Raw genomic sequence first — 27941 nt, 5'->3', positions numbered from 1 at the left:
AACCCCCAGCTCAGATGGGACTCAGAGTGCCAGTGGTGAGACACTGCCTTGGAAGAGTCACTTTTAAGAGTCCACAGGTGCCCCTTCATTTTGGGTCCAGGAAGGAAAAAGTAATTCCAGACCCAGCAGGCAGCAGATCAACCCACCCAGAATGCTGGGAGCCAGCACCAGGAAATCACAGTGTGCCTCAATACTCCTCTTCTGTCCTCCTTTCATCCAGCCCTCCACCCAGGCTGGAAGCAGCCCTGGAGTATTTAGCTCCATTCAGGGATGGATCAAAGTGCCAGGAGAGCCACCAGAGATGAAACCTGTCCTGCTGCTCTCAAAACACCCAAAAGCAATTCTGTCAGTGCCAGGGGGTGTGGACACACTGGAGTGGGGGTGTGGCTGCAGGGACTGATCCCAGAGCTGCCCTGGAAGCCACGCAGTGCCTGTGGGGCTGCTGTGCTCATCCATGCTCCAAGGCAGCATTCCCACAGCCTCCCACACAGGAAAAGCCCTGCACTCCCTTCCATGACCTCTAAACCTCCTATCACCCTCCCAAGCAGCTGCATGCAGGGACCCTGAATCCATGGGAAAACCCTTCCTGGGAGGTACCAGCAGGAACCACCACCTACCCAGTGCACAGCTCCACTTCAGAGCCCGTGCCAGCACTGGAAATTGAGGACTTTTTCCCCCTCAGTTCAGTCTGGGGCTCTGGAATATCACAGGCATGCAATGCTTTCCATTCTCCCTGTCCCTCCGCAGGCTGGGGAAGCTCCCACAGGAAAGCTGCAGCAGCGCTGGCGTTGGGATGAGGGGATGCAGAGCAAAAGCTGAGCTGGGAGCGCTCCCCTGCCTCCATGGACAGCCCCCAGGGAGCCCCCAGGTCCCCACCACACAAACCAAAAGGAGGAGAGGAGCCCACCCTCTGCTCTGAGTGGCTGCACACAACGAGAAAGGGTACACAGGTTTATCCCAGCACTGGGATGGAGAGGGGGAATCTTCCCTCCCTTCAAGGGCTGTGGGACAGGAGTTAAACTCCAGGTCAAAATGGCCCTCGATGAGCTGGCCTCGGAACAATGCTCCCCATTCACATCCAGCAGCCAGCCACTTGCACTCGTCATCCCCAGCAATTAATCCCCCACCAAACACGTTTGATTAAATCTTTTCAAGCAAATCCTTTGCTTTGCTTTTGTTAGTTCACTTCTTGTCAACATCTATTAAAATATGCCTTTAATTCTCCCACAATCTTAAAAAACACCGATTCCACTGTCTTCAACTTTAATCAACTGTATGGCCGGCATTTTTCATTTCATAATAATGTGCTGTTTGGAATTCAAGAGGCAGGCTCAACATCAATCATTCGGCAAGAATTTTTCCACTGCAATAAATATGCAAATGAGGAAAGCCAGTCAGTCGTATTTCAGGCCCGACTTGCTAGTGTTTTAAAAAAGACACAAATTTATTAATTGCCGTTGGCCAGCGGAATCCTATTACTTTGGGCATTGATTACAAAGCTGTGTGAGTGATTATTGTGCAACTCGCAGGCTATCCAGGCATGAGGAAAAATTATTAAAGCAAGGCAGAGATTATCAACTCGGAATAACAATAAGCCTTAACATTTTAGGCCTCTAACTTCTTCAACAAAGAATTACGCCGCAGCTCCAGTGTATCATAATTCTGAAGCCTGTCAGTATTACTTTTGGAGCTTGCTCTATATTCCCAGCAGCAGGATGTTCCCAGCCAGGAAAAAGGAGGGGGAATTCCTCCAGGTGTCACATCTCAGACATGGGGCTGTGGACAGGAGCCTGGATGTAATTCCCAGTGTGGGAGGAACCTCAGGAGGAACAACGCAGGGCAGGCAGGATGCCAGCAGCCTGGCACCCCTGAGCATCCCCAAAGCAACATTTTTTTTTATTTCTGAGCAAAGGCTCAGAAATAAAAGAAATAATTCTGTTGGATAAGCCTCAGACAGGAGCTCCAAGAGCCAGCCCAGACTCAATGTTAGGCTAAAGGTGATTTTTCACAGGTGGTGTGGTTACATTCCCATTTCTCACAGACTTCAGCACAAAGCACTGGGAAATCTGTCCAAATTTAGGAGCAGCACTCCTTTCATGTTTCCCAAAACAAGGAGTTTGGGAAATTTTACCAAACGATAGGAGGAAAAGGGCAGACTTTGCTGCTGACAGCAAAGGTCTGCTCCACACCCAAGCCCAGTTTGCTGGTTCCATCGGAATGCAAATGATGCAAGAGCCTTTGCAGAGGGGAAAATTGTATTCCCTGGGCACAAAGGAGCCAGGGCTGCACCCCCCTTCCACAGCAGTGCTTCAGCTGACTCCCAGAGAGTTCCAGAACAGCCTCAATTTAGCCCTTTCACTCCAATATTACTGCATCTGACAGGGAGGACAACAGGATCAGACACAGATGAGTTTGCTAAAAGTAAAGAAAATAACTGGATTCAATAACAGAATAAAGGCTGGGTATTCAGGGGTTTATTAGAGGGGACTGGGGGAGGGGGAAAGCTGAGGAGGAGAGAAAGAGAAACACTTCCATGAAGTTCATGCTCTGCTGATTCACCTCAACCATCATCTTTTGATATCAGCCCAAACCAGGGAGGGGATGGGGCTGGCAAAAATGAGATTTATAAAAACTGATGCTTTCCATTACTGGAAATGCAAAGAAGCTGACAGCACACATTCCTGCCTCTGCCAGCCTGGAGTCCCCAAGTACGTGGGCAAGGAGGAGAAAGGAAGAGGAGATGTGAGATTTCATAGTTCTGTCTGGATATTAAGGCTAGAAGGGAACATCAGCCCATCCAGACTGACCTCCCCACATAATACCAGGCCATTAATTGTATTTATCATGACAAGCCCTGAGTTTCCACCTCAAGGTACCCGACTGCCAATTAATCCGAATTAGCTGACATTTGCACACACTTGTCTGGACACTTTTAAAGCCTTTGTTTCCCTGCATCTTGTTTGTGCAGTACACAGACTAACATGCACAAATATTTAGCTAAGTTCAGTTTAATTAGCTATTAATCTTGAGAAACTCAGGTGTAGGCAAAGCTGTCTGAGTGTGGTGTAATCCCACGGGCTAGTGTTCAGCTCGATCAGGTCACCAACCAGGCACTGTCCCAGCATTTCCTGCACCAAAATTTAAGGCAGATTTTAAATAAACCTCAGACATCACCAATGAACAACACACATGGCTGTGGAGATCACCTATAAATCATTTTACCACACCCATTCCATGAGAAGGAGACAACAATTCTGCTCAAAAATACTGAATACCACAAGCCAAAAGCCTTGGCACTCTGTGAGGGAGGGCAAGAGTTTTTTTCTCTGAAAACAGCCCAAACCTGCATGTTAAATAAATGTCCTGCATTTCTCCACTACCTCCCACACAGAATTCCTGAACAAAACACAGGAATGTTTTGACACACCACAAAATACCTTCCTGGTACCGCTCACAGCCCGAATTCTGCACATGCCCAAAACACCAAGGGCTTCATGACCCAACTTAACACTCACACAGCAACTCCAGAGCTCCAAAGCCGAGCCCTGGCCTTGTCTGCAGCCTCTCCCTCCATGGCTCTTCCCTCCCACTCACTGGCACAGGCAGCACACTCAGAATGGCCCAGGAGCTGTTCATCCTGAGCCCACTCCTCTCCAAAAACTCTCCGTGGCATATTCCAGAAAATGTAGAAAAAAAGGATCTGATTCCTTCATTTCTTTCAGCTGAGAGAAAAGAGTCTCCAATGATGTCAACAGGCTTTGGCTCAGTCCCAAAAAGAGCTGAACAGATTCTCCATGAGGTCAGAGAGGAGAGGTGACATTTGGGGACACCTGCATCCACACCCATTTCAATCACATCCAGTCCTGCAGGAACTGACAGGGCCGGCGCTTTTTGTATTCATAAAGTGTCCAGACTAACACAATTCAATTAAAATGAGCTACCAGTTTTAAGTGGGCTAGATCTGATCACAATAATTTACACTCAGGCTTGAAACCCAGTTCTGCTGTCACACATTTGTGCAGGCTCCCAGTAAAATCTTCAAAGCGAGAATATATTTAAGTCCATGATCTTGCCTAGCACCAATTAATCCTGTAACTGCTCCATGCCTCTGGAAACTGTGTAATCTGCCTGTGCCTCAGTTCCTCCCCCTCCCTGTGCCACTCACCCTGCTCTGTATTAATGCATTAACATCTCCAGATGGAGGTGTGGAAAAAGCCACCAGGAACAGAGGTGAGAACAGAATTACCAGGGAGTTCTGGGCTGCTGAGTCCTGCAGGCTTCCCTTAGAAATTCCAAGCCTGTGGCAGTAAATCCCATTTCATCACAGAGCTGTTCCCACCCAGCTGTGTCCAGGTGAGGGGAGAGGGGAAGCCTTGCCAGCACATCCTCTCTCCCAGGAAGTGGAACAGGTCCTCTGGCACCTACAGCAGACTGGATTTTATCCAGAATTAGTCCCTGCTTAACCAAGTGTCTTCAACATGACTTACCTAGATGTTGTGGAGGATGTAAAAATATTATTTTAAAGACTGGGACTAAGAGAGCCCAACCAAAATCCTCATTAAAAAGACACTGAGAACATACTCCTACACTAACTGAGACTAAACAGAATCTTTCCCTCTCTCTCAAATGTCAAAATATTGCAGAACCAACCCAGAAGAAAATCAAGATACTCAGGGTGAAGCACTCAGGGAGGTCTAAAAGTGCTGTTTAGTCCCAAGGCACAGAATCTGTCATGGGACAGGTACCCAACCTGCTGTGCCAGGGCCCAGCTCAGGAATTATTCCTGATGGGAGCACAGTTCTCTCCCAGCACACTCACCACAAATTCCCACCTGTTTCCACCCCAGAAACATTTCTGGGTCACTCTAATGTTGAGGAACAAAAATCCAACAACTTCATTTCCCAGAAGGCAACAAAGCCCTGTGGTGGGGTTTTTTTTGTTTGTTTGTTTTGTTTTTTCTGATTCACTTTATTCTGATTTATTTTATTATTAATCACAAACCTTGGTGGAACTTCACCACAGTTCTCCAAAGTGTAAATAAGTTAATATTTGCTGTTGGTTCCTCCACTGAGCGAATCCATCCCCACACACCCTGCATATCTACCTTTACCAAGCCCACTACTTCCTCCATTTCTTGAAATTATCTGCAGCTTATGCTGAGGAATAGAAATGTGGGATTCTAGTATTCTCTCTCAATCCACTGACAGAGGGAGACAAAGCCAAAAATACCCCAAAACCCCACACAAACGCAGTGAGCAGTTTGCATTTCAGGGACCTCCTGAACTCCTGCAAAAGGAAAGCACAGCCACTTGTCCCTTTAAAGTCCTGCAATTGCCATCAGTTTCTGGCAAAAAAAAACTCCCTCACCTGGGTTTCTGTACTTTCTTAACTCATCTCACCAACTATAAACTGAAAATAACACAATCTGCTATTTAAAAGCTGCAATTCCCAGCTCTTTTTGAAAAGCATGCAGTATTAGTCACTGAAGTGCTCCCAGTTTAGTATTTTTAACCAGAATTAGAAAGGAAAAGCTACAGGCCTGCACTGAGAAGCTCAGGGCCTTTGAGGATGAAGAGATTTAATTCCTTGTTACCTCCTTGTCCCTCAATTATTTGTGTGTTTTGTTTTGTTTTTTTTTTGTCACTCTATCAGGATTTAACCCAAGCCCCAAACACTGGAACTGTTTAATTCCTGACACTGGATGTGGCTCCACCAATGTTTATTCCACCTCTAGTTTGGCTCTTCCTTGCCCTTGAGGGGATTTTTGGAGACAATTTCAGGAGATCCCCTTCCAGCCTCCCAGCAGAGCGAAATATGAGTGGCAGGCCTGCAATCTGTGCACAGCCACAGCACAGAAACCTGCACCTTGCACTCCTTTTCTATGTAAATAATGCAGGGATCCTGCGGGAACATGCCAGGGATTGGAATTTTTAATTAATGGGTCTCTTTAATGTGCAAATCAGGAGCAGATTGCAAATTCTGACTCGCATTGATTATGAAAAACATTAATTGAACGTGCAAGACCCCAAACAGAGGCAACATCTCAAGGCCTGGACCAGACTGGAGGGTGCAGTGCAGGGGAATACAAATCTGTCCTGGAGGAGCAGCACCTTGGAACTGTGAGCTGGGAGGGTTTGTGTGTGCAGGACATTAAACACTGGACATTTGTGCTGCTTTCAGAGCTCAGCCACTCTGATCTCAGCACTAAAAACCATCCAGACTCGGGTGTGCAAAACAGGAATAAACATGAGCTCCATGACCACACTTTGGTCTCCCATTTGTATGTAAAAAGGGTGGCAGAAAAAAAAAAATCTGGAATATAATTAAAGATTAAAAAAAAAAAAAGAGGGAAATAAAAAGTAAGACAGCACAAACAAAGCAATGCTGTCTCTTTAAACAGAAATTCATCCTATATAAATTATGGCCATAAACTTTTCCTGCAGTGCAGCCTAATTAATTCTTGTTCTATACACAAAGGGAAATGCTGGGTGACAAATGGGTGTGAAGCCTGAAAGCTGCCAGGTCTGCAAAACATTTTCTACTTCAATTTATAAGCAATTTTGCAGTAAATCATCTACCAGAACCTGAGATCTCAGGAATCTAAGGTTGTCCAAAGCATGTTGTAACATTAAAAAAAAAAAATCATAAAAGATTACAAAAATAATAAATTAAACATTTTAAGTTTTGTAACCTCCAGTCTCAAAATCTGGAAAATGAGCATGACCTTGCCATTTTCACCCAGGTTTGGCTGCAAAACTGCAAATGGATGGAGAATTGCTGTCTACTCTTTAAGACAATTACACTCCAGCCCTTAGGGAATTCCAGCACCACAACAGGGCTGTCCTGAGTAGGAGATACTCAAGAGGAAAATACAGAAAGGACAGTTTTCCAATTCAAAAAATTCAATCTTCCTCTGAGCACAGAGCAGAAATTTCATGAGAAATGGAAAGATTTGGGGAAAATGACTGGAAACACTCTTGTCCAGGAGCTCTGAGAGCACTGGGAGCCTCCTGACTTCAGCATCCTGCAGGGTTCACCCAGAGTCTGGGGTTTTGGCACCCAGTCTTTTGTGCAGCTGGAACACCAAATCATTCCCTCCTGTTCCGTGAGGATGATGAAAAGGTGCCAGATTTATTTTGTGGGTTTGGGCAGAAGTGCTGAGGCTGCCCTGAAAGGAGAGCATCATCCAGGCCAAACCAGTGCCCGTGCCATGATGAGCCCCAATCCTGTCCAAGGCTGAAGCTCACCACGTACAAGTGCAGCAGCAGTGGTAGAACGTTCCTAAATTCAGCATTTCCCACCTGTCAGCCTGAGATTTCCTCTGCTAACATTGCCCATGTCACTCCAGCTCTGTGCTCTGTCCTCACAGATGACCCACGGAACACAAACCCAAGCTATGAGGAACAGAGTGAACTCCCACAGCTCCCTGCCCAGATGATGAGGAGAGGGTCAGGAGGGGATCATTCAGCACTTCTTAGCAGTGGAGTTTCCCTCAGAGCTCTGCACAACTGAGGGATCAGCCTCTGCAGCACTGGGGACATTGCACTCCATGCTCTTGGGTGTATTTTGCTTGTGGGAAATACCAAAATGTCAACCATTGTTTCTGTTAAAGGTCTGTAATGATCTTGCATCCAGACCTGTAATGAAACATGGAGCTGGGGCAGGTCGTAATGCATCTCATTAAGGACATTAATAACGTGTGTTCCACTGAAAGGTCAGCACAGCATTGGTGGGAGTTTGCCTTTTTGTCTTTAATCACTTCATTTCAAGCAGCAGAGCCAACTTTGAAGCAGAAAGCAGCTCACCTGTAACTGCAGGTAAGCTGACTGCCCTGCCCTAAGACAGAAGATCAAAACTTGCTGCAGGGCCAAGGTGCAGGCTCATGTCTGATGACCCAGACATCTCTCTCCCTGTGCATTCACCTCAAGGCCAGAGAAAAGGTGTCCAAATATAAAAGCTAAACAGACCCACACCACACTGAAGCCCAGCACTTTGCACTCACCCACTGCAGCCTGCATGTTATGATTTCATACTGGAGAATCTACTACAGATGTCATCAGATCAGTGTGATTAGCAGTGATCTCAGGAATGAACAGATGAAGCAGCACCATGCTGGAATTCATCTGCACAGCCCCTCCTTTGGGCTGCACTGCTGCTGCTTTGGGAAAACCTTTGCCTTCACTGGCCCAGCACAAAACTGGTACAAGGTGTCTCTGGACAAAGCACCCCAGCTCTGCACTGGACAGCAAGAAGCAAATGTTTATAAGAGTCTGAGCAAAGGAGAAAGATGAAAAGGCTCTTACAGTTCTCCACAGCGTTGTCAAAGTCCTGTCCCCCCTCCTTCCTGAACCTGGGGTAGGTGTCTGGCTGGGGCAGCCTGTTGGCTGTCATGAGCACCTTCTGCATCTTGATCCTCCCTTCCATCAGCTGGTCCCACAGGGCTTCACAACAAAAAGGAAACAAAAGAATCAGTTAGCAAGACAAAGCACTTGCTCCTGGTGAAGGACCTGACAGCTCAGGCCCTCCCCTCTGGGCTGCATTCCTCCTGCTCAGGGCAGCCTTGGCCAGCACAAAATGGGTGCCACGAGTTGGCTCTGGACGAAGCAAATCCCAACTGCAACTCTGTGACCCCCCAGCCCAAACCACCCCTTGGCTTTACTGGTTCACAAGACAGCCTGCAAACAGAGGTTTGATCCTTTAACAGCTCAGACAGGAAGCAATGGCATTGTGGGGGTTACACTTTGGAAAGAAGCAAAGTGATCCCAGCAGGACCAGCGCAGGAAGTTCCCAAACCCAGTGGTCCCATGAGGATATTCAGCACTGGTTCAGTTAAGCTAATGGGTAAATACACTTCACATCAGGAGCTGTTACAGCAGCAGTGACACCAGAACATCTGGCACAACATCTGCACACACACGGGGCTGCTGCAGCATGCACAAGCAGGGTGCTGGCAGCACCTCACCATGCTGAGGGGCTCAGGCTGGTTTTACACTGCCAGCAGACACACAGCAAACATGCACAAACCTAGCTGGTTCCTCACAGCTTTGCCCTTCTCCACTTCTTCAGACTCCTGTCTTCTGGAGAAGGTCAGCACTCCCCCATCATCTTCGCTGTCTTTGGTTTCTTTTCCATCATCGTGGTTTTCACTCCCAAATTCCTCCTCCTCCTCCTCCTCATTTCCTTCTTCCATGTCAGCATCATCCTCATCCTCATTTTCATCCTCCCCTTCACTGCTCCCTGCATCGTCCATCCCCTCTGTAAACTTCTCAAAGTCTGTGATATTCTGGGAGCTGAACTTTGGTGCCTTGGCCTCTTCATCATCCTCCAGGTCATCCTCCTGCTCACTGCCAGCACTGCTGGGCTTCTCCCTGCCCTTAGTGCCAACACTGTCCTCCTCTTCTGAGCCTTCACTGCCACTGTACCAGTCATCTAGTGCTTCTTCAGCTAATAAATGAGAGAAAAAAGTTATTTGCTTAGCAGAGAAATTCACCAGCAGCAGCTCAGCTTTGGGCTGTTTGATGTCCAGCTTAACTGTAGCTGTTCCTGGCCCTGAGCTTTGCCAGGCTCAGTCACGAGCTGACATCATGGTCTGCCAGCAAAAAAGGGGGGAAAAAATGAGATTTCTTACCAGATCCTTCTTCAGACAGAGCATCTCCCCAGAGCTCTTCCTGCAGAGCTTTCCGAGATGTGGCTTTTCCACTGTACCTCTTATCAGCTTCCAGGAGAGAGGCTGAGGCTCTTTTCCTGATATTACCAACAGGCAAAATGTCATCCGTGGCTTCATCCTCAAATCTGTCAATCACTTTAGCAACTGTAGCTGTGGAGGGGGGGAAAAAAAAGGGAAGGGGTGTCTGTAACTGAGCTGAATTCCAGTCTGGAAGGAGCCCTGGGAAGCTCCTCATGCTCTGTAACAACCGTGCACTGCACAGGGGAATGGGAACTTTGAAAAGTGCAGGAAAGGCACACAAATAGTTTCCTGCAAGGAGGAAAGGCTCCTGCATGCAAGCAGAACATGAACCAAGCCCATCCAAGCCCTCCCAAGGATGCAGGAGGGTCTCTGAGACCTTCAGGTGGAGGACTCTGCAAAGCTGCAATGCCTTCACTCACTTCATGCCTGCAGACTAAAAGAGGAAAGCTCCAAGTCAGAGATGCACTCTGGCCTCTTGCTATATAGAAAAGCCACATAAATACATACATTGCACTGTGGTTTTTGCCCTCCTTCATCCCCATCTTCTCCAGGACACAGAGCAGAGCAGCCCAGCCCAGAGAACACATCCCACCATCCTCCCTCCCCACTTTCATTCCTGTGCAAGGCACCCAGTGCCAAATTGCAGGCTTGGCTCTGTGGGCAATGAGCGCTGAGTGCTCTTAATGTGCCTTTGGAAATGTTAATGCCTGCTTGGAGGGTTTGTTAGAGGCTGAGGGGGGCGAAAACATCTCCTGCTCATAACCAAAGCAACAAAATCTGCTCTAAGTGCAGTCACTCCAGGCAGCAGAGGATGGCAAAATGCTGGGCAGGAGGGGCAGATCCTTGCAGCCATCTCCTGGAGTCCTCAGTCTTGGCACTGCCACACGATGAAGTTCTCCCCAGAGCAGCTGTGGCTGCCCCTGGCAGTGTCCCAGGCCAGGCTGGATGGGTTTGGAGCAGCCTGGGACAGTGGAAGGGGTCCCTGCCACGGCAGGGCTGGCACGGGATGGGCTCTGAGGCCCCAAACCCAAACCAGGCTGGGATTCTGCGAAGTCTGGAACAAAATTATGGTTACTAAAATAGGAAAACGTCTCTGCTGACCACGGTGACTTCCTCAGGAGTGATTGAGGCGTTTCTTACAAGACAGTGTTGCTCTCACACAGACTGCAGAAAAGAACCAGGCTAGGCCTAACACGGGCCCGACCCCGGGGGTGGCCCCCAGCCTCTGAGAGACACATCCCCGATCCCACAGGTGGCTCGATGAACTCCATCGCGGAGGTAACGCCGAGCCCCGACACAGCCCCGATCCCTGCGATCGCCGCGGGCCGGGGGCACGGCGGGAGCCCGACCCTCCCCGCCGCCGCGGCGCCACGTGCGGCCGCTCCGGCAGCGCCCGGGCCGCCCTCGCCGGCCCCTCCCGCCCCCGCCGGCCGCAGTGCCAACCCCCCCCCCCCTTCCCCGGTGCTCCCGCACCTTCCTCCGCATCATCCTCGGGGTCCCGCGGGCCGGGCCGGGGGTCCAGCAGCTCCTGCAGCTGCAGGGCCAAGGGCGCCGCCATCTTGGGGGAAGCGCGCGGCGGGGCCGGGGGCGGGGCCGGGGGCGGGGCCTGCGTGAGGGGACGGGGCGGGGCGGGAGGGGCGCCCGGTCCCGCCGGGATCCAACCGGGAATGAACCGGGGATCCAACAGGAGTCTATCCGGGAATAAACCCGGAATCCAACGGGAATCCATCCGGGAATGAACCGGGGATCCAACCGGGAATGAACCCGGAATCCCACAGGAATCCATACGGGAATAAACCCGGGATCCAACCGGGAATGAACCCGGAATCACACAGGAATCCATCCGGGAATAAACCGGGGATCCAACCGGGAATGAACCCGGAATCCCACAGGAATCCATACGGGAATAAACCCGGGATCCAACCGGGAATCCATCCGGGAATAAACCCAGAATCCAACCGGGAATCCATCCGGGAATGAACCGGGGATCCAACTGGGAATGAACCCGGGGTCACACCGGGAATGAACCCGGGGTCACACCGGGATCCAACTGGGAATAAACCCGGAATCCAACAGGAATCCATATGGGAATAAACCCGGGATCCAACCGGGAATGAACCCGGGATCCAACCGGAATCCATACGGGAATGAACCCGGGGTCACACCGGGATCGAACCGGGAATGAACCGGGGATCCAACCGGGAATGAACCCGGGGTCACACGGGGATCCAACCGGGAATAAACACGGAATCCAACAGGAATCCGTGCAGAAATTAACCGGGGATCCAACCGGGATCCATCCGGGAATGAACCTGGGATCCAACCGGGAATGAACCCGGGGTCACACCGGGAATGAACCCAGGGTCACACCGGGAATGAACCCAGGGTCACACCGGGAATGAACCCGGGGTCACACCGGGATCCAACCAGGAATGAACCTGGGGTCACACCGGGATCCAACCGGGAATGAACCGGGGATCCAACCAGGAATGAACCCGGGGTCACGCCGGGATCGAACCGGGAATGAACCCGGGGTCACACCGGGAATGAACCCGGGGTCACGCCGGGATCCAGCGGGAGCCCCGGTCATTAGCGGCGCACTCGGCGCACTTGTGGGCAGCAGGGCTGTGGGAACTGGGGCTCACGGTACCGGACACCGGCAGCACGGCAGCCAAGTGCCATTAATAATGCACAATATGACAACTATTGCTTTAAATCAACGTCAGACTTTCTCTGCCTCCCCAGCTGGGCAGCACTGAATTAATGCTTTTCCCGTCCTGTGTTAAATATTCTGTGGCCTCTGCTGGAGTCCCTCTCACAGCGGTGAGGTCTCAGAGCTGGGTTCTCAGGTAGATAGATCCTTACACCCGAGTTACACCCGAGTTACACCTGAGTTACACCTGAGTTCCACCAGCCACGGGGAATTCGGGAATTTTGGCTCCTGGGGTCAGGCTCTGGCCGAGGAGCAGCGGCCAGGCGATGCAGACGTGACCTGCAGAGAGCCTTAGCAGGGACAGGTTCTCTGGCTTTGCCCTCTGCCAGCCTCTCCCGGCCCCTTTCTGCGCTCCTAAGGCGGCCCCAAAACCCAAGGAATTGCCTGGAATTGGGGAACGCCAATCGAGGCTGGCACGGATTTTGTTCCAAGGGAGCAGGGGCCCCACTCAGCCTCTCCAATCCAAGCTGCAGGTGAAGCTCTGATCTTCAGACCCCACAATGAGCTGCAGATTTGGGCTTTCCACATCCAGCGTTGTGATTTCGAAGGTCCCTGTGAACCTGAGCACGCTGATCCTCATCCTTCTTGTCCCCCCTGCCCCCGAGGTGCCTTTAAATGCCATAAAGACGAGCGGGAGGTGGCTCGTGCTGGGAGCCGGGATGCAGCCGGATCCATCCCGCCGCACGGCTCATGCGGGCGCTTCTCCTACAGAGGGCAGAGGAATATCAGGAATTCCCATCGCCTCCACCGGGGAAACCTGGCAGGCACCGAGAGGGAGCCGGCTGGAAAAACCCGAACATCGCCCTCCCCTTCCAGCCCCGCTGGGACCCTCCCCGCGAGCCCGGCTGACTCTGGGTACCTTGATGACAAAAAAATAAAGCTCGATTTATAGAAAACCCGATGTTTGCTGAAAACGCACATTTTCACAGCAAACCTCCCCCCACCCCCTGCCCAAGCTTCAAAATGCTCAACAGCATAAAATTCAACTCCGTTTTGTAGTTTGTATTTATTTTATCACGGCAGGATGGATGGTTCTGATGCTCTGCATAATCGATGGTGGGGGATTACCCCTGCTCCAGCAATGAGAAATTAAACACTGGTTTTTATTTGTTTATTTATTTATTTACAAAGACGCGGTTTGAAAAAACAGGAAACTTATAAACCAGGAGACATGCACAGTGTATCTTCCCTAGCTTTGCTTCTAGGTTTTCCTTTTTTTTTTTTCCCCTTGGAGTTTGTCGGTATTTTGTTCCCAGATGCCACCATAAACAAAGGGAGGAGCCTGGAGAAATAAATCCGTGGAAAATTAAGTAGCAGGAACAAGTGCTTACCTGTGCAGTTACTTCTGAGTAACTAACCACTCACACAACCAAAGAACTAGTGCCAAGGCTCCCCTGCATAATTGCATTTTCAAACCTCTGCACTCTTAGAGTGAAAAAGGGATGTTCTCTACCCGCACAAATAATGAATTGCCCTGTTAATGAAGAGAGAGAGGCTTTTAGTGATGGTTAAATAAAACAGACCCAGTAGAATTAATAAAAAATACAAGTGAGTTGCATTAGTCCTTTGGAGTAAAAAATGAGCTTCTTGAAGTCACAGCGTTTTGATACTCAGGCCACTGAGATCAGGATTTCACCCACTGAGACTAATGGGACAATTGCTCCATATAAATCCCAAAGCCAGCAATGCATTCAAATCCAGCTGTAAACTCAGGGGTCCTGGCAGAGCTCGCCTGTTCCTCTTCTGTGCCACATCCATCACTCACACCCGTGCGGAACAAAAAGTGTGCTCAGGTGTGGGGGACCCCTCACCACTGGGTCACCCCAACCTCACTCCCACAGCCACAGGACCTGTTAATTCACAATTTTTCAGGAGGAGATGCAGTCAATACAAAGCCACATCAAACAGCAACTGCAGCCTGTGAAAGTCGGGGATTGTTAAAATATTTCACCCACAGAGTCGCCTTTGCCGCTGTTTATTCTCTCTCCTCTGCCTTTCACTTAGCAGGGTAATTAAATCAGACTCCAGGGTTGGGTTTTAATTTCTGGTTCACATGCCCTCCAACCATGCTGCCGTGCCTGGGACTCAGATAGAGCAGGGGAATATTTGTACAAAAACTGTATCGATACATTTTCATTTGAGAGGCTCATGAAAGGCTTTTTATGCCTCACAGTCGGTTCAGAGAAACCCTTGGCCTGTTTAGAAACTACATCAACATCACTGACATCATTTCTTTGGCATTTTCCCTCTTAATTTTACTTTTTTATTCACATGCCTGTTTGCTAGAATGGGAATAACAGCCTAAACACAGAGCAGATAAACACGGGAACGTGGAACAGGCTGGGCTGTAAAAACAGCTTCCAATTTCTCCCACTCAGCATCTCTCGCTGCCGTGGCCGTGGAGCTCGTCAGCTTTTGGGAAATTGTCAGATGAGATGGAAGCTTTGGCAGGGAAGGGCTGTGCCATCCTCCCGTGTCTGTATAATTACAGGTTGTTAGTATGAATGCATCTTTTAGAGCCATTCCTTCACCAGAACACGGGAACGGGCCGGGGTGGAAACGTGGAGCCCCTCAGGCAGTGCCAGCGAGGGACCCACAGGGGCTGCAGGAACCCATTCCAGCGGCATTCCCAGCGGATCCACGGGAATTACCCGCCCCGGAGACGCCTCTGCTGAATTTAATTGACTTACTTCATCAACAGCAAAATTTGACCCATATACAGAGGGCCTCGTGCTGGCCAAAAATAGCCACGAGCTGGGGCTGATCTTGCCAACGCTTGGGCGAGCAAATGTCCTTTTCCAAACTGACCTTTTTCATTTCAGTCATGCTAGTTCAGTTAAAATTTTCTTTTTAAACCAGTAACACAATTTATCCATGAAAAGGAGAGAAAAAAGAAGTGAAAAGTACTGGGGAGAAGCAGAAAAGAACACAAGCAAACCCCTTCCACTAAAACAAATTACATAAAATTTAGATTATGTACATAAAAAAAACTCTCCTCATAAATATTTATTAGTATTTTTCTTCTGTGCTTTTATTTACTTGAGTACTTCTGCTATTCCTAACCCATCCCTCATTCAAAAAACACAATTGCTTTAAAGATTTTATCAACCCTTAATGGTTCCTACATTGAAAAATAGAAGGAACAGAGTGTGTTTGAAGAGATGCACAGCCCAAAGATCCTTACAGCAGATAAGAATTTTAAAGGCCACCCAAAGGCAATTTAAAAACTAGACAGAAACTGGGTTTAGAAGGAGCAAAATGCCTGATCTTCAAGCAAACCACACGTGTGCTCTCCTGTGCACAGCCATGCCAGCACACAGACAGGCACCAGGGAAGTGTGTGGGGCAGCCTCTCCCATGGGCTTCACTCCCAGAAATCCCCACAGCCCCTGGGAATTCCTCTCCCTCCGGCTCTGAGGCAGCCAGGGGAGATTTTCCAGCCCAGGTTCTGTGCTGTGCCACAATTCTCACCCTGCCCAGGGACCCTGGGACAGGCGCAGCCCTGCCCTGCAGAGCTGGGCCGAGGATTTCCTCCCAAAGCACGTGGGATCCCAGCAGCCTGAGCAGGGTCAGATTCCTCAGCAAGGGAGCTTGGAGTAAAACCAAGCAGCAAAATTGCCCCTAATTCTTAGATTTTCCAAACTGTGAGCAGTGCCCAAATGGCGCCGAGGCAGAGCTGTCCCTGATTTGGTGACATCCTGGAGCAGAAGCTGTAAGAGAGCCCAGTCACACCCGTGTCCCAGCAGAGTCACCAAGGGATGCTCCCACAACAAAACCACGAGATGCCAACAAAAACACCAGCTGTGATCCCGTGTGCTTGGGAACAGCCCAAGAACACCCCACAGCCACGGTTCCAGCAACCCCAGGGACATGGAATTAGGAATTTGGAGGCCACCTCACCACAAGGCCACATTTCCTCTCCAACTCCTGCATTTCAATTCTGCATTAATGAGTGAACCACTCTCGCATCAAACTCTACTTTCCAAGCACAATCCCATGCTCTGTAGCTAAACCACCACGAGTACTATCAACAAATAAACAAATCCCAGGTTTATAATCAAAATATATTTTAATGGACCCACAAATTTCATTTATAGCTTCATGGGTGTTTTGTTGGCATGAGGAATGCTGAGCACTCCAGTGCCAGGGCAGAGACAAAGGAAGGACCTCCCAAAACCTGCTCCAGCATCACAATTCCTTGTTCCCAGCTCACCAGCATAGGAAGGATTTGTATCAGTTGTTTAAACTTAGTAGATGTGAATTTTTCTGTTAGGGGTAGGAACAGAAAGAGGGATTGCAAATGCTTCAACTTCATATTGTAAGAACATGCAAAGCTTAAAGACAACACAGTTATTCAAGATAAAAATCCAGACTACAGCAAAAGGAACCATTCCTGAGAGGACACTGCAATATCTGCCACTTCCCAGGATGGCAAAAGTATGTTAATCACTGATATTTTAAAATTATATTTATTTATCAATTTGTATCCTGTACCCATCGCTCAGCACCTGTGTACAGACATCAAAATATTACAGAACATTTGACTACAAATCATCATTTAAGTACATCCTTACTCCTGGGATACACATCCTCCCAAATCCCTTCCCATCCCCAGGCAAACAGATCCCAGCAGGGCCTGGGGAGGGAGGGGGTGGGCAGAGAGGAGCCTCGGTGGGGACAGCGTGGGACATCTGGGCCAAAAGCAGGAAACTCACGGCATTTTACAGACTTTGATCGACGTGCAAAACTCCCCTGCCTCAGAGCAGCCCCACAGGGGCAGTACTCACAGCACGTGCCTGGAACCCTTCTCCCGGGGCCTGGAGCAGGTCTGACAGTGGCTGTGCACAGATCTTCAGCCTGGCCCTGCCACGGCCGAGCATCCCCGGCCGTGCCAGGGCGGGTGAGCGGCCAGGCGGGGCAGGGGCAGCGTCACCGGCTGCCCTCAGCTGGGACACGGCCCCGAGGTCACCTCACGGCAGCAGGAGAGACCAAAAGAGAGCAGTTAATTCCCAAAGGGCTCGTGGGGAGGCCTTGCACGGACACAGAGCCGGGCAGTGCATGGCAGAGGCAGTGCAGGATCCCAGGATCGCTCCAGGCCCTTCTCCCACAGCCCTGCATCCATCCACACACCCATCCCTCCACCCATCCCTCCCTCCACCCATCCAGGGAACGCCGCCGGAGTCAATGGAAACGCTCTTGTAAACAAGGACTTACAAGGACCCAACGTGACAATGCTTTCAAAAGGAGTTTTGACTGTGCAATTGTTGCTGGATTAGGGGCTCCAGACGCACCGAGCTCGCTCTGAGGAGCGCAGAATTCCAATCTCCACGGGCTGGGGCTCAGCCTCGGCCACGGGAACGGCTCCTGGGCTCCCCCAAACCCAGCAAAGCCCCAAGGAAGCGATGGGAGCGTCACAAAAAGACAAACTCTCCTTTTTACAACCTAAACTGACCTAAACCGAGCAGTGTCGCTGCCTAAATGAACACAGAATAAACTGTACAAGGACTGAGAGAGAGAGAGAAGGAAAGAAAGAAGGAAAGAAAGAAGGAAAGAAGGAAAGAAAGAAGGAAAGAAAGAAAGAAGGAAAGAAAGAAAGAAGGAAAGAAAGAAAGAAGGAAAGAAAGAAAGAAAGAAAGAAAGAAAGAAAGAAAGAAAGAAAGAAAGAAAGAAAGAAAGAAAGAAAGAAAGAAAGAAAGAAAGAAAGAAAGAAAGAAAGAAAGAAAGAAAGAAAGAAAGAAAGAAAGCTCAAAATTTCCTACAAAACAAACCTATTTGGCGAAGTCCTCATTTAAAATCATTGATTCAACAATAAAGCAGCAGCCCAGCCCAGCAGCACAAATATCAGCATTTCTCTTTCCCAGATAAGTGTAAATTTGAAATAAATAAATCACCCATTCCTCCACTTGTATAAATGCAAACCAGAGCAACAATACATGGCAATAGCACAAAAGACAAACAAATGAGTTAGACACGGAGTCCAGGAGTTTAAGAAGTCTCCCCTGTATTTAATAAAGCATGAATTATTTTTTTAAGAAACACTAACAGATCCCTTGCAGATAGTTTTTTATCTTTATATTGTTATTATATAAGACATTTTGTGTTTAAAGTGAACTATTGCTTCATCTAGGTGGCCCCTCTGCTGGGCATAGAAAGTAGGTAGTGAACAAAATCAAAAACCACCGTTGAAAATTACAAACTATACAACTCAAAAGCATTTGGAGTTGGTTCTTTTCCCACCCCCCCCCAGTCCAAAGAGAGAAATAATGGAATCCCTGGGAATGGGGAAGTCTGGGGTGTAGCATAAAATTCTGTGCCTACATCAAATGAAAGAGAAGCCAGCCCAAGCCCCGGTGAGTCGAGAGGAAGGAGGAGATGCAATCCCAGCTCGTGCCTCTCCATTAACCCAGCAGGTGGAACGTTCAAACCAGAGACTGCAGAACCGAACCTGACTCTTTGTCCCTAACACAGCTCCAGCTCCTCTCGGAGTCAGCGGGACTTTTGCTTTTGAAGAACTGAATATTCATGATTCTGCCACGGGTGATAATTTAAAACGTAAAATCTGGCATTTCGCAAGACTCCAGGATTTGGTTTTTTTTTGTTTCATTTTTCTCCAAGAGATTGAGGCTGTACGAGGGCAAAGCAAAATATTCTCCCCACTGCCCTTTAGAGAACTTCAGAATGACCAAACGCTGCCAAGCACTGCCTCAGCTCTAAGAAAAAAGGATTAAAATTACTTTCAGGACATTGAGGTTATGCTTTGTCCAAACCATCCAATTAGGAGAAAAAAAAAAAAAATTACCTTTGGAGAATTAACTAAAACTGGATCAATTGCAAACCGTATCTTTGCAAGCATTTTACATTTACAACACCTTTTTGTTTATGCATAAAATCAGCATTTTGAATGTTCTCTCTTAGCATAGAGCACGAATAACTGAAGATATTGAATAATTTGATTACTTCTGAATTTTAAAATTTAAAATGCAGTGGAACAGGTTATTTGGACTTCAACAACTGAATCTGGAGATGGCAAGAAAGGCTGGAGCTGCCTCTGGCCGCTGTCTGCATCGACACCAGGGCTTAGACTTCCACCAGAGGCAAAGAGCTGCCCAGGATTAGCAGCTGAGTGGATCATTCCTTCTCAGGGCTATTTCACTCAAGAGAATCAATTTCCAAAAATTGCTTAAAACATCAAATGAAACACAAGTTATCTAAACATCAGATTTTCTAATTTTATTAAAAACGCACAAATTTTATCCAACATGTTTTCTTTCATACAGTGAATGGTCTAATATGCACTGGAGGTCACACAAGCTTAGGTTCATTAGAACAATAAAAGACATATGAGAAATTTAATATATAAAGAAAAAAGTAGCAGCTGTTGACTGCATATTTGACCATAAAATTTAAATATTTTGGACTTTTATTTTAAAGACACAAAAATAAAACCTGTGTGGGTCTATATAAGTCATATTAACAATTCCATGAATGTTCAACAGGACTAAAAATTAGCAAAGATGTCTGTTTGTCTTTTTTTTTTTTTTTCTTTTTAAGCTTGTAACACTTTTTAAACACCTTCTCGGGTTGCTGGTGCAAAGCACCTTACAGTATTTGTGCTATATATTTACTTTATTTGGCAACTGTCTGGGTTTTGTGGGTTTTTTTTTTTCTTTGCCTTCTGTAAACAACACCTTTTACAAACTAGCACAGTGAACCACAAGCCCTGCAATCTGTTAGAACATCTACAGAAAAGAAAATGAACTATTTTGGTTGGCTGCTCAAAATCTTTTGCTTTTGAACAAGAGGTTTTCCTAAAACAGGATTTATTAGTAAAACATTGAGCTCCTGAATTTAACATTAGACGTAAACAGTTGACTGTTTTTAGTTCAATAGAGTCTTTTTGTTTAGCTTTTCTCTCTCTGTGAAGGTAGAATACTTTTTGTTTGTTTGTTTGTTTTTTTCAAGTCATTTTCGTTAGAGGTCTGGGTGGTGACCTTTGCTATGATGAGGAGGTTTTGTACGTGTAGCTTTGTGAAGGTAGAAGAGTTGGTGCTGAGGGCTTAACATTTAGTATTTGCTATTTTTGGAAAAAAAAAAAAAAAAAAAAAAAAAGAACCAAACCAAAACAACCGAAACAAAACAGAAAAGAAAAAAAAAAAAAGAAAGGAAAAAGGAAAAGTTGTCCCACCTGATCGTCAGCAGGCTGAAATGGCTGAAGCTAAAAAGAGTTTCTTGTTGTCCAACTTTCTGAGAGACAAAAATGAACAAACAGATTCATAATGCCAGAACCATCCTTAACCAGGAACGCTATAGAGAGTTCTTGAAGCTTTTTTTCCCCTTTTCTTTGACCTCTCCTTCATTCAATTATTTTTTAATTTTTTTTTTTTTTTAAACGAGAAGTTTCTAAGGATTGTGGCTCTTAGGATGACATCCAACAGGGTAATCAAACTTACGCCATCCTACGGAATGGCAGCACTTTTACTGTACAGCTTCCCCAGTTTCTTTGTCAATGGTACAAAAAAAAGTCCCCTTGCTTGTTTGATACAACCATAACATGGAGATTGTCCTGGTCTAGAGCAAAGCTTGCCTTGGAGCGATTGGATTCAGTTCGTTCCCAAGGTAAAATTGTCTTAGGGCGGGAGAGATGTTATATGAATTCATTTCTGTACACCATAACAATAAGCAGACTAGATGATCATCACTTACTTAGACCCAGTTTGTTTAAAGCTACCACACAGCTGCTTCGTTCATCTCTGGAGGGTGGGACAAGTGATTGCCGTAGTTAGCACCACCGTTGACGGATATCGACGAAAATGGGGGGCTGGGGCCAAAAACTTCTGCGGACATGGAGTGCAAGGAGCCGGGCAGGTTGGGTTCGGGGCTGGGCGAGTCTCCCGGCGGGTGCGACATGATGTCAGTGAAGCGCTGAGCCTCACTCGAGGGGTGATGTCCGGGCAGGGGGTGGTCCATGGCCCCCAGCGGGGTCCCTGACGGCCCCGAGGAGGGCACGAACGGGAGATCCACGGGGGTCTGCGCTTGAGACGAAGGCGGTCCTTGCGGGAAGAAATCGTAATTGCTTCCAGGGCCGTAATACTCGCTCTGATAATCTGGCGGACAAAGAGAGACAGAGGGAAGGTAACGGGCGGGCAGGTACCCGAGCGGGGACGGCACGGGCGCGCTCCCAGGGCGGCGCGGCTGGGGGGACTCGGGGTGTCACCCACAAACCCGAGGGGAGACGTGTGACCAGGCCGGCCGGGCTCCGGCAGCCCCGGGACCCCCTTCCCGCAGAGCAGCGGGGACACCGACACAAAGCGGCGCTCCCGAAAACGCCGGGGGAACAACGGGAGAACGCCGGGATCCCGCCGGCAGCGCGGCCGCCCCCCCGGTGCGGGGAGTCCCGCGATGGGCGGCGGGGAACCGGGAGGAACGACCCCGGGGACGGAGGGAGGCAGCGCGGGGGAGCGGTACCCACCTCCGTAGAAGGAGAAGGGCCCGTTGGGGATGAGCTCGCCGGGCTCCAGCCGGTCCACGAGCGGCCGCATCCTGCGCGGGCTGCGGAAGAACGCGTGTCGCCGTGCGCCCAGCGCGCTCAGCTGCTTCATCCGCCGCTCCTTGGAGCGCCGGTTCTGGAACCACACCTGGCAGGGCGGCGGGACAGGCGCCGGTCACGGGAGCCGTGGGTCCCGCTCCCGGGAGCCCGAGAGGGGCCGAGCTCCCCCCTTCCCTTCCATCCCCATCCCGGGGCCGCGCTTTTCCCCTTTGCCGGTCTCTCGTGCCCGGTGCGCACCGAGCCGCGCTCCAGGCGCGGCCGAACCCACGCGTGACGGCGGCCCCGCTCCCCACCGACTGCAGGTCAAGAATGATTGAGTTAATTCTTATTACCCTGACAAGATTACTGCTAATTACCCTCACATTGAGCCTCTCCAATCTAACCTCGTCTTTAATGGTCCTTTAACCCCCCATTACCCCAGCGCTGCGGGTTTATAAACCTTTTAATAATTCCAGCGCGTTGTCATTCTTATTTACCCATTAACCCCTCACGTTTCTCGTTATTAATTTCGATACTGTTTGCAGCTTCTTTAGGACTTTTGCGAATAAACCCGCGGCTCTGTCCCCGCTGACCGGCCGGGGCTGGGGAAGCGGGAAGCACCGGGGAAGCTGCCGGGACGCCTCGGTAATAACGATTTCAAAGGCTGGCGGAGCTTCCCCGGGCCCCGCAGTGCGGAGGGTGCCGGGCTCCGGCCCCTCCTCGCCCCCGCATCCCCCGGAGCCGTGCCTGGTGCCCGGAGGCGGCGGTACCTGGATGACCCGCATGTTGAGGCCGGTCTCCTGTGCCAGCTGCTCCCTGATGTGCCGGGTGGGTTTTGGGGTGGCCGCGAAGGCGGCTTTCAGAGTCTCTAGCTGTTTGGCTTTGATGGTGGTGCGGGGTCCCCGCCGCTTGGCCCCCAGGTTCTGGTCGTCGTTTTCGTTGCTCCCCGTCTCCTTGTCGGACACGTTGGCGCTTTCCGAGTCCTTGGCGTCGTCCTGGGAGGGGTCTTGAGAGTCGGGGGACAGGCTGGGGTCACTGCCGGTGGTGGCTGGGGAGGACAAACCCAGGTCATGCTCAGCCGGGGGGAAATACCGACCGCGAGGGACCGGGGGAGAGGAGAAAGAAAGGAGACGAAAAAGGAAAAAAGAAAAAAAAAAAAAAAAAGAGAGAGGAAGGAGAGGAAAAGAAAGGGATAGTGAAGGAGAAGGGAGAGGAGAGAAAGGAGGGGGAGCAGAATGGAGAAGACAGGAGAAAGAAGAGAAGAAGGAGGAAGGAGAGGAGCGTCTCATCCCAAGGAGCAGCCGGTGCTGAGCGCATCCCCGCCCTCATCGCCCCGGCCGCGCTCCCTCACCTGAATGCAGGCTGTTTTCTTTGGCAGTATTGCTGTTATTTAGGTAATCTTCTTTGCAGACAAACTTGTTCTCGTCTATGATGTAGAGCTCCTCGCCGGTGGAGAGTTGCTTGTTACACATCATACACGTAAAACAGTTCAAGTGGAACACTTTGCTCCGCGCCCTGCGGACCAGGTCGCTGGGGGAGATGCCCTGGGCACAGCCCGCGCACTTGGTCCCGAAACACCTGCGGGGAGAGGCCGGGCAGCGGTCAGCAGCGCCCGCCGAGCGCGGGCCCCGAGCGCGGCCTCCACGCACCCTGCTCGGCCACGGAAAACGGGATTCAATCAAATACAGCATCCTTGCAGAGCGCTCTCTCTTCCCCATATTATAGCTTTTAAAAATAAAAATCAAACCCGGCCTGGCCATAGCTCGGGAACGCCGGGGCTGCGCTGCCCGCGTGTCCCCGCGCCCCGACACCCGCATTAAGGACGCTCTGACAAGCAGCTCGCAGAAATTCTACACCTTGTGCATGTCGGTACCGGCCTCGGTCGCGCTCCGGCTGGAGGAGCCGCCGGTGCGGGCAAGGCCGGCGCGGGGAGCCGGGGGACGGCGGGGCCGGACCCGCTCCGGGGCCGGAGGCCTCCCGCGCCCCGCTCAGCCCCGCAGAGCTCTGGGAAGCGGGACCGGAGCAGTGCCGGGCCCGTTCCCGGGGAGAGGCGGTGGAGCTCGGAGCAGTGCCCGTCCCCGTGCCCAGGGAGAAGCGGTGGCGGGGCTCGGGGCCGCGCTCCGCCGGGCCGGGCCAGGCCGGGCGTTGTGCCGGTGTACGGCGGGGGCTCCGCGGCCTCCCCGGCCCCGAGTCGGTCCTTGCCCTTATCGCCGGTGTGCGGCGGCGGGACCGGCGGGACCGGCGGCCGCTCCGAGCCCGGGATTGATGCCGGCGCCGCAGCGGGCCGGGACGCACGGGGCGAGCGGCGGCGAGCGAGCGTCGGTCACCGCTGCCCTCTCCATCCATCCACCGGCGAAGGGTCGCTGCCCTCGGGCCGGCCTAGCTCCGGTGCCCGGGATGCGCTGGGCCCGCGGAGCGCCCGCACCGTGCCTTCCCCGCCGGGCGGCACCGGGAACATCGCCGGGCTCACGGCCGCGGAGAGCCCCGGCGGGGTCACCGCCGCTGCGCTGCACCGGGCCCGGGACGGTGCCCGTGCTCCCCCGGCCCGGGCCCGGCCCGCCCCGCCGGTCGATAGTTTGGAGGGAACTTTGGGCAACTCGAGCTCGGCCGGGGGACGCGGAGAGCGGCGGCAGCAACGGGCCCGACCCCCCTCCCCCGAGAGCAGCGGGAGAAACGGCCGCGGTTTGAGATGTTCGCGTGTCACGGGGAGGGAAGAGGCGCTTGTGGGCCCCGCTGACAACGGGGGAAACAACAAAAATAAAGGGAAAAAATGGAGGTGAGAAACGAATGGAGAGGAGCGGCGGGGGCAGGCGGAGGCCGGTACTCACCGAAAGAAGTCGTTTTTGCAGTAAAGCTTGCCTTCTCGCGAAAAGCATTTCTCTGTCAAATTGCATTTACATTCACAGCACTGAACACACTTCACATGCCAAGCCCTGTCCAGTACATTCAACAAAAACCGGTCCAAGATCGGCCTTTTGCAGCCTGCACAGTGAACCATTGTCTTTGGTTAGTTCTGAGGGGGCAGCGGTTTCCCAGGTATCAAGGAAAAAAAATAAAAACAATTCTTTTTTTTTTTTTTTTAGAAAGACGACAACACCGGCGAAGGTTTGGTTTGTGTTTTGTTTTGATTTTTTTTCTTTCTTTCTTTTTTTTCTTGTTTTTTTGTGTATGTATCTTTTAAAAGCCTTGGAGAAGTGAAGAAGGATAAAAAAAAGGGAGGAAGAAGAAAAATCTTCTTTCGAGTGTCCTAGGAGGGGTACACAGGAGAATCCCCCACTGCCCAGCGCTTCGACACAGCCGCAGGATCCCGGCCGCTACCAACCACACGGATAATAATAATAATAATAATAGTAATAATAATAGTAACAATAAAACAATAACGGCTATAAAGATCGGCGCTCAGAAAAATAAAAATTAAAAAAATTAAAAACAAAACCGCCAAAAAGCGAGCGTGATGAGTTTTTCTAAGGTCTGAGGTAGAGCAGTCAGGAGTCAAAGTGCTTTTCCCAATGAGAAATCAAAGGAGGAAAAAATATAACAACAACAACAACAACAATAATAATAATAATAATAAATAACGAGCCGGGACATGGAGAGGCGGTGGCGGTCAGACGGGCTGTGGCTGCTGCCGCGGCGACATCGCCCTGCGCGTCCTGACGCGGGGATGGGGACACGCGGGGACGGGGACACGCTCCGCCGCTCCTCGCTCCGCCGCTCGCTCTCGTTCTCTCTCTCTCTTCTCGTTCACTCTCCCTCGACGTCTCGGCGGCACCGTCGCGCCCGGCTCTGTCCGTCAGTCCGTCCGTCAGTCCGTCCGTCCTACCTACCCCCGCGCATCGCTACCCGCGGCGGCCGCCCGTGTCCCCGGCGTGGCATGGCCCGGCGGTGGCGGAGCGCAGGGCCCGGGCCGGGCGGAGGGCGCGGGGCAGAGGGGCGGCCCCGCCGTCCGGCCGCGCAGGGGCTCTGCATGATCCCGGCGCCGCCGCCGCCGCAGCCTTATGCACCGCGCGCCCACGTCACCGCCCGCCGCGGCCAATCCGCGCCGCCGCCGCCGCCCCCCCGCGCCCGCCGCGCCGCCGCCGGACGGGGCGTCCGCGCCCCTTTATAGAGCCGCCGGGGCGCCGCCGCCGCCTCCGCCCGCCGGCCCGCCGAGCGGCCGACCGACGCACCGATAGACACACCGACAGACACACCGACAGACACACCGACCGATCGCCCCGCCGACGGCCGGCCCGGCCCGGCCCGGCCCCCCGAGCGCGATGCAGCGGTAGGTGCGAGGGAGCAAGGACGTGGGCACGGTGCGCACGAGGAGACGCGGCCGCTCGGTGGGGTCTGGCACCCCCGCGGGGTCACGGATCCGTTCGAGCGACCCGCTGGCCGCCGCCGGCCGGAGGAGCGCCTCGCTAGGGACCGGCGACAAACGAGATCCCGCTTCGGCGTGCGCTCCCCCACGGCAAGCGGCGGGGCCCGAGGGCGCGGGGTCTCCGCGGGGCGCGGAGTCGAGGAGAACCCCGAGGCGGGCCGCTTTTCCCGGGAGGAGCGGTGCGGCGGGGCCGGCACTGCGGCCCGGGACGCTCCGGCGGGGCCGCCCCGGTGGGGAGGGGGCGGCGGGCCCGGGGCCACCCGACAGCCGAGGGCACAGCGGAGGCGCCGGTAACTTCGCCGTGGTTCCGTTACCGGCGCTCGCAGCGCACGTCCGGGCCCGAGGAGCACCGGCCACCGCCATGTACCTACTTTTTTTTTTACTTTTTTTTTTTTTTTTGGTCAATAAAAATTAATCCGCTTTTACCTTCCAGGGGCCGGTCGGTACCGGGGCGGTGCGGAGGGACGAGGTTTCTCTTTCCTTCGCGCTTTGCTGCCCGTCGGGAGCCACCGCTCCGGGGAGGTGCCACCGCCTGGCCCCGGCCCCTCCCGGCCCCGGAGCCCGCCCCTCTCCCCGTCCCAGCGGGCTGAGCCCGGGCGGGAACTGGGAGGGGAAGGGCGGATGGAAGGGTCCCAGCGTGCCCGGGCTTACACACACGACCGAGAGCCGCGGCCGTGCGCGGGGATGGCAGAGGCCCGCCCCGGAGCCCGAAGCATCCCCCGCCTGTACCTACTGCCCTCGCTCTCTTTCACGTCTGTTTCCCTCGTCCTTGAGAGGGAGGAAAAAAAAAAAAAAAGAAAAAAAATTTAAATAAAAAAGCGGGGAAAGCATAAATTGGAAGACAGAAAGAAAAAGGAAGGCAGCAAACCCGCTCTGCGCGGGGCGCAGCCGGGACCGGCGAGGACGCAGAGCCTGCCCGGGCCGGGAGAGGCGGTTCCAGGGCTGTCCTGGGGCCGAGGCACGGCCTCGGAGCTCCTGCGGGTGTTTAAAAGCCCCGGGCTGCGCCCGCGCTGTCATCCTCGCCCCCGTCGGGGCGCGCACCGGGCGCTCCCCCCGCGCAGCTGTCGGTTCGCTCGGGGGCCGCTGGCGGGGATCAATGGAGCCGGGGCTGCCCCGCCCGGTGCCCCGCACATGGGCGCTTCTCATGCGGAGCCGGCGCGGGCGGGCGGCCCCGCTCCGCCGCCCGGGAAGGCGACAGCTGCGGGCTGCCGTCAGGGGAGCGCTCCCGCGGCCCCCGCTGCCATGTGGCGGTGGGGATGAATGAGGGGAAGGCGATGAGCACCTCGTGTCCATCAAGCACCAGTTTTTCACAGCGATTATTTTTTTTTTTTTTTCTCCTTTCCCAGGCGTTAGCGAAAGCATCTGGTTCTCCCCCCCGCTGCCGGGGGGCGCAGGCCGTGCCCAGCCCCTCCCCGCGGGCTCCGGGGTCCCCCCGCACCGCTGCGCTTCCCGCGGGCTCTGTCCGCCCCAACTCGGGTCGGGAGGCGGCACAGACCGGGGGGGACAGCGGGGTGCCCCCTCTGCCTCACCCCCCCCAGCGGGGATCCCCACCCAGATTTGGCTTGAGAGGCCAAATCGCCCGCGCTTGTCTCCGGCAGGATCCGAAAATCAACCCGCGGCATCCCCGGGAGCCCGAGCGGCGGGGGAAACCC

At 52.1% G+C, this 27941-nt stretch overlaps 3 protein-coding genes across 5 annotated transcripts in view; 1 reads left to right on the top strand and 2 right to left on the bottom strand.

The window, feature by feature from the left end:
• Window positions 1-11258, bottom strand: part of AATF (apoptosis antagonizing transcription factor) — a 39423-nt gene extending 28165 nt beyond the window's left edge. The window contains exons 1-4 of the mRNA XM_053961472.1: window positions 11162-11258; window positions 9629-9817; window positions 9025-9444; window positions 8304-8441 (exon numbers count right to left, since the gene is read on the bottom strand). Of these exons, the coding sequence (XP_053817447.1) occupies window positions 8304-8441; window positions 9025-9444; window positions 9629-9817; window positions 11162-11246 (832 nt within the window). The 5' untranslated portion in view covers window positions 11247-11258. The remainder of the gene's footprint in view (window positions 1-8303; window positions 8442-9024; window positions 9445-9628; window positions 9818-11161) is intronic.
• Window positions 11259-18133: 6875 nt separating this feature from the next.
• Window positions 18134-25826, bottom strand: LHX1 (LIM homeobox 1). Of its 3 annotated transcripts, none has more exons than XR_008434353.1 (5): window positions 23278-23790; window positions 22697-22974; window positions 21870-22035; window positions 20586-21504; window positions 18134-19110 (listed from the first exon to the last, which is right to left on the bottom strand). XR_008434353.1 is itself a non-coding variant. In XM_053961483.1 (5 exons), the coding sequence occupies exons 1-5, from the start codon at window positions 24922-24924 to the stop codon at window positions 21125-21127; spliced, it is 1221 nt and encodes a 406-aa protein (XP_053817458.1). In that variant the 5' UTR covers window positions 24925-25826; the 3' UTR covers window positions 19616-21124. The 3 variants fall into 3 exon arrangements, 2 of the variants coding, with proteins under 2 accessions (XP_053817458.1, XP_053817457.1); XM_053961483.1 differs by lacking the exon at window positions 18134-19110 and adding an exon at window positions 24755-25826 and having other exon boundaries at window positions 19616-21504; window positions 23278-23504; XM_053961482.1 differs by lacking the exon at window positions 18134-19110 and having other exon boundaries at window positions 19616-21504.
• LOC128798306 (collagen alpha-1(III) chain-like) lies at window positions 25801-26879 on the top strand. Its single transcript, XM_053961651.1, has 3 exons — window positions 25801-26016; window positions 26198-26652; window positions 26723-26879. Exons 1-3 carry the CDS (start codon window positions 25801-25803, stop codon window positions 26877-26879), a joined length of 828 nt encoding a protein of 275 aa, XP_053817626.1.
• The last annotated feature ends 1062 nt before the right edge of the window (window positions 26880-27941 follow it).

This window comes from Vidua chalybeata, chromosome 20 (genome assembly GCF_026979565.1).
Source record: "Vidua chalybeata isolate OUT-0048 chromosome 20, bVidCha1 merged haplotype, whole genome shotgun sequence".
Classification (NCBI taxonomy): domain Eukaryota; kingdom Metazoa; phylum Chordata; class Aves; order Passeriformes; family Viduidae; genus Vidua; species Vidua chalybeata.
The sequence above is the reverse complement of the archived record's forward strand: the minus strand, read 5'-3'. Positions and strand labels throughout refer to the sequence as shown.

Excerpts from the sequence above, each read along its gene's own strand:
- LHX1 (XM_053961482.1), bottom strand. The coding sequence starts at position 23,743 with ATGCGGGTGTCGGGGCGCGGGGACACGCGGGCAGCGCAGCCCCGGCGT. Across the intron at positions 22,036-22,696 it reads TCAACATGCGGGTCATCCAG|GTGTGGTTCCAGAACCGGCG; the intron begins GTACCGCCGCCT and ends CCGCCCTGCCAG. Across the intron at positions 21,505-21,869 it reads GCCCTTCTCCTTCTACGGAG|ATTATCAGAGCGAGTATTAC; the intron begins GTGGGTACCGCT and ends TTTGTCCGCCAG.
- LOC128798306 (XM_053961651.1), top strand. The coding sequence starts at position 25,801 with ATGGCCCGGCGGTGGCGGAGCGCAGGGCCCGGGCCGGGCGGAGGGCGC. Across the intron at positions 26,017-26,197 it reads GCGCCGCCGCCGGACGGGGC|GTGCGAGGGAGCAAGGACGT; the intron begins GTCCGCGCCCCT and ends ATGCAGCGGTAG. Across the intron at positions 26,653-26,722 it reads GGAGCACCGGCCACCGCCAT|GGGCCGGTCGGTACCGGGGC; the intron begins GTACCTACTTTT and ends TTTACCTTCCAG.